At 29.7% G+C, this 5,347-nt stretch overlaps 1 protein-coding gene across 1 annotated transcript in view; it reads left to right on the forward strand.

The window, feature by feature from the left end:
- The window catches only part of LOC106680206 (kinesin-like protein KIF20B), a 26,077-nt gene extending 21,581 nt beyond the window's left edge, over positions 1–4,496 (forward strand). The window contains exons 17-19 of the mRNA XM_014419738.3: positions 470–532; positions 2,472–2,594; positions 4,419–4,496. Coding sequence (XP_014275224.3) covers positions 470–532; positions 2,472–2,594; positions 4,419–4,481 — 249 coding nt within the window. The 3' untranslated portion in view covers positions 4,482–4,496. The remainder of the gene's footprint in view (positions 1–469; positions 533–2,471; positions 2,595–4,418) is intronic.
- The last annotated feature ends 851 nt before the right edge of the window (positions 4,497–5,347 follow it).

The following is a 5,347-nucleotide window of genomic DNA, read 5'->3' on the forward strand; positions in this document are numbered from 1 at the left end:
ATAGGCAAAACTTTTGCACAATCGCAATACTTTCCCTTAATATGTATTCTATATACAGGTAAGTGGACATAAAAATTTATGGAGAAGGGGGATAAAATACTGAATGTTTTGGAATCATTTTACCAAAGCCAAAACAAAAAATAAAATATTACTTAAATAAAAACATTTATTTCAAATTATTTTTTTTTTGGATGGTGGGCTTAATATGGCAATTCTGTAAAACTTCTTTACTGTGTTTTAGGATTATCTATTTGGAAATAAAAATCATTATGCAACCATTGGTTGAATTTTTGTTAATAATTTCAGTATCCTTTGAATATTTTGACGAAATGTTAAAATCTGATTAATAAAATAATTATATATTTTAAATAGTATCATTATTGTAATTGTGTATTAGGAATAACAAAATTTTGGTTTTTATTCTAATAAATTGATTTGTACATCTAATGCTCGATGTTTTGTTATTTAGACTTTGGAAGATGATCTTCATAAAAAGACAGAGGAAATAAAAAAATTAAACAATAAGCTTATGGTAAATATTTGGTTTTATTTATCATTATCTTATATTGATGGACTATAATAATATGCTTAACATGAACTAAAATGGAAAATGCTTACTTAACATAAAAATTCTTTTTAAATCAAACTTGAAATTATAAATTATGGTATTCATCTACTTATATATAAACCGTTGATTGCTAAAGTGGTGTTATTAAAACCAAGAGTTTTGAAGTATTTTAAACTTTAAGAAATGAAGAAGTTCTATAAAGTTTTTGGCACAGAATAACAGCTTTTTCTGTTTCAACTAGTCGGTGACAGTCATATTCAACAATTTTGTAGAGTCAGAAGTTAATACACTGCACTTAGCAACTATTTAAATAATTATTTTTTTATGAAAATAAATTTTGAGAGACAGAATGACCTACCTTTTTCTTTCAAAGGCTCATGTATTTATATATTGCCAACTGTATGCCCATTATTTGTAAGTTATATTGTATTATTAATTTTTAGATTAAAACTAAACTTTATTGTTTGAATAAATTAGTTTTTATCCAGATTAAGTCTCAACATTCTTTAATATTTCTTTTTAACAGTCCACCGCTTTAACTGATATTAATGACCTGGGCAGAATAGCCTGCAAAAAATGTTTAAATATTTGGATGAGAGGTGTAAATTTATATTTAAGATTGGCCTTGAGGGTGGCAGAATTGGCTGAAACATTAGACTGTTGATGGTATAATAAAGAACATTCAGTCTTAGCATGGATACCTATTAATTTATTTAAACAATAAATACCAGTCTCAAATAGTTGAAAAGATTATATATAAACTAAAAGTTATGTTTAAAGTTTAATGGCTTGGTCCTTAGAAGTATTTTTCATGAGGAGGTTTGGTTATGAATTTACCATAATTTCTAATTGTTTTCACTCTTTGTAAGCATCTAGTTGAAAATAATTGCTACATTTTTAATGAATTTTCAGTACAAAACTTTAAGTATCTACATTTTAAAAGGAGAGCTATTAAAAACAATATTCTTGATTAAAGTTTTTTTTTCTTCTGTTTTCTCCTACCTGACCATTTCTAGTGTAAGAGGTGGTTATCAACCTATTCTGATCAAAGTGGGAAGGTTGAGATTCATTCCATGGGATTCGTCATAAAATCAATCTGCCCAGGGTGACTTTGAACTGGTGCTGCTTTTGTCTTGAAGTTTATTGGGTGATGTCTTGACACTCTCGGCCATTACAGGTTTATTCTCTTGAAGTATTATCTTACTAAGTAAGAGATTGGAATAGTTAACCTCATTTCATTTCCTTAATTACAAAACACTTCCAGTTCTAATATTTATTTATTTCTTTGATATTGTATCCCGTGGTGGATCCTGGTCTCTCATTCTGTTCTATCAATTTATATAACTTCCCGGTAGGTAATTTCAAGGAGAGATTCAAAAGATTTCTGTAATCAGTTGTCATGCAATCAAGCTACCTCAACTACATCCTAACATAGGTAAGTAGCCTAAACAACTTAGTCTTCCTATGGTGGCTACAGTATCAGCTTTATCAGGTTAAGCTTAAAGATTGTACAGTTATTGATTCTTCCAGATTTCCTATTTCTCTCTTCTTAAATTGACTGAATATTCAAAATCAGTCAAGTTAGCATTTCTTAGTTGCAGCTGTTTTACACTTTACTTCCTATAGGGCGTCTTTCTAGGGTTTGATTTGTGTTCTGACTACATTCCTTCATGTTATCAAAGGTACAAGAGCCATTGGTAGCTTTTCATATTCAGTCATAGAGAGGTGCATTTTTTACCAGTGTTTTAGAGACTCTAGGCTTTGTAACATTAACAATGTTTTCTGTTTAATGTTAACTCAGCTACTGAGTTAAATTATTATTATCAGTGTATATATACTTTAACTATCTCTCTTGCCAATTACTGTAATAATGTAACTTATGCAATAATGTGATTATTTGAAGGAAAGTACAAAGATTTATGTAGCTGAAATTAAGTTACTGCAGAAGAACTTGAAGGAACAAAATTGCCGAGAATCAAGAAGAATAAAAGAAAAAAATGGGAATATACCAATTCTAAGAATTCAGGTATGTAAGTAATTAAGAAAAACTTCAATCATTATTAACTTAAATAATATCAGGATTAAACTGTGTCCATTGAAAACTGATAATCTAGATTTATAGTCAGTGTAGCAACACCATAACACCTTAAATTGAAAAGTACTCTAAAACAGAAGGTGAGGCAAAGTAAGTAGAAACAAGATTGTACCCACCAACGTTGACAGGGTTACCTTGCTAATCCTCCTAGTTAATTACCTTTTCTATCATTTTAGTTTATTTTTTCATTTGCTGTACATCGTAATCATTTTTCTATGAGTTGTGTGAATTTGACGGCTATAATTACTTAAATTTTTAATAAAATACAAATTCAGTAAGTATTAAAAAAATAGACAAAAAACAACTACTGCAATAGAATATGTTTTTTCGAGGTTGATTTAAAAAAAAAACATTATATATACAACAAAAATTTACAAAATGTTTCATATCAAATATGTTATATATAACATATATATAATGTCGTAATCAAAAATTATTTATAATAAAAATAAATTTAATTTAATATAGTTTTTAACTTAATTCTCATATCTTAAAGATAGCTTGCGTTCAAATGAAAATCTTTAATATTTAACGGATAGGAGAATTTTATTTAAATTTTATAATATAATAGACTCTTAATCTCAGGGCGGGTTTCTAGGCAATCAGAAACAGGCACTTTATTACCAATAACACTTAAACTTGATTAATATCTCTTTTACAAATCATGAGGACCTCCTCCGATTATGTTATTCAGGAAACATCATTCCCCGCCCACGCCTAAGCAGCGAATGCTGCCAAAAACCAAAACCTGTCTCGATGTTCCATGTAAACATCGATTGTCGCATAACAGTTTTGGATTTTTGCTAATGATTTACTTTCTGAATATTATCCTTTAGCACTATTTCTTGACTTCTATTTTTTCTTGAATTTACTGTATTTTTAATTATGATGGGAAGTTAAAATAGTGTTTTTTAAATATTTGAATCTGGTCAACATGGCCGCGATTCAACGAACTTTTTTCAGGACTCATGCAACCATCTTTGCTTTGTTTTGAATAGCGATCTTTCCACTCCATGTATGACTAATCAAAATTGGTTAGCTTTCTTTTTTGATTTAACACAACAAATAATCAATATTTAGCATTGATACATAAAATAAAAACATAACTAAAATCATTTATATATAAAAGTAACTATTTTCTCATAAAAGAGGATATTACAATATATATATTTGGAACAAAATCCAAGATAGGTAATTTCCTCTTTGTGAAAAACATTATCGATATTAGTATCTAAGTAATTTTCATTATTTGAAACTAGATATACCCCATAGACTATGCCATTTGAAATAACGGTTGAATCTTTTTAAGATTCATTATTGATGTAAAATATCTTTTTTAAAATAAAACATCCTTTATTGGATGAATGTATGTATTATTCTTGCAATGATTTATATTTTTTCCCACTGCTATAGTGCCATTTACTCAATACTAATAACAGTTGGTTCCATTTTCACTTGACCTGTTACAGCGGGCGTTCACTTTAGTGCATCTAAATAAAAGTTATTTACAATGGTCCTGTTTGGTTATCACCTACATAGCGTAACATATTTCCAGGTTTTGTATTGGCAGAAGACATTTTATTCAGCATGGGTGTAGGATCAGATATTATTGTTTTAACTCATCTCAGTCAATCATCCTACGCATCTTTTTCCTGGTCAAACTTCTATTACTTTGTTCTAATTATAATTTTCTTTATACACATTTATATCCAGAAACAAAGATATATGTGAATGATCATCTGTATTTATTTTTAGGATATTTCACTCTCTGATGATGATGATGATAATCTGCGGACTCCTGTGAGGGTAAGCCAATGATATTAGTTTACATTTATGAATGTTTTCATGAGCATAATGTGGGATAGTGAAGAGAAATCAGATGTATTTGATTCAAATACAGGTTGTCCAGTGATTGTGAAAGTCAGTGATTTTTTTAATTCTGAAAAAGTCAGGGAATACAAAAAAAACCTGAAAACTGCCATAATCAGAAAATTCAAACAAGGCAGTGCTGCCGGTTCGAATCCAGTTTGGGGGCTGACTTTTAATGAAACTTTATCAAACCTATGGAATGAAAACTTTAACCTCCCCCTCAACTCTGTCATTTGACAGGTTAACATTTAAAAAGATTCAAGCTAAATAAAAGAAATCCATGTCAGAAAATTTGTTTCATAATTGATCATGAGAGGTGGATTTTGAATCAAGAAATATTACAATGTGTGGATATGATAGTTTCACCTAAAAGTAAAAAGAAGAAATAAAGTATTCCTGTTATTGACCACCACACAGAAACCAATAACTTTTTGACTGCAAATTTGGTTTTGGCATGTATCACGGTCTTTTTTCGATATTAGCCATTGACCTGACTAATGCTTGTCATAAACAATCCACTTTTCATTACACATGATTATCCTTTCGAGAAAAGCGTTGTTTTTTGCCTAGTAAGCAGTGAAACCCATGTCTCATAATGCTTCAGCTGCTGCTGCTCATTAAGTTCATGAGGTGCCTATAGTTCTACCTTTTTTACTTTACCAATGGTCTTTAAGTGTTGAGAAACTGTTGATAGTCTTTTATTCAGTTGTGCTCCTAGTCCTAGTCCAACTGTTTGGTGTGGGTTTCCTTCCATAGTAATCCTAAGTTCATCGTTGTCAATTGCTGGTAGAGGCCTTCCTGTGGATCGGTTGTTC

This window comes from Halyomorpha halys, unplaced genomic scaffold (assembly GCF_000696795.3).
Source record: "Halyomorpha halys isolate HHAL.00 unplaced genomic scaffold, Hhal_1.1 Scaffold251.1, whole genome shotgun sequence".
NCBI classification, from domain to species: domain Eukaryota; kingdom Metazoa; phylum Arthropoda; class Insecta; order Hemiptera; family Pentatomidae; genus Halyomorpha; species Halyomorpha halys.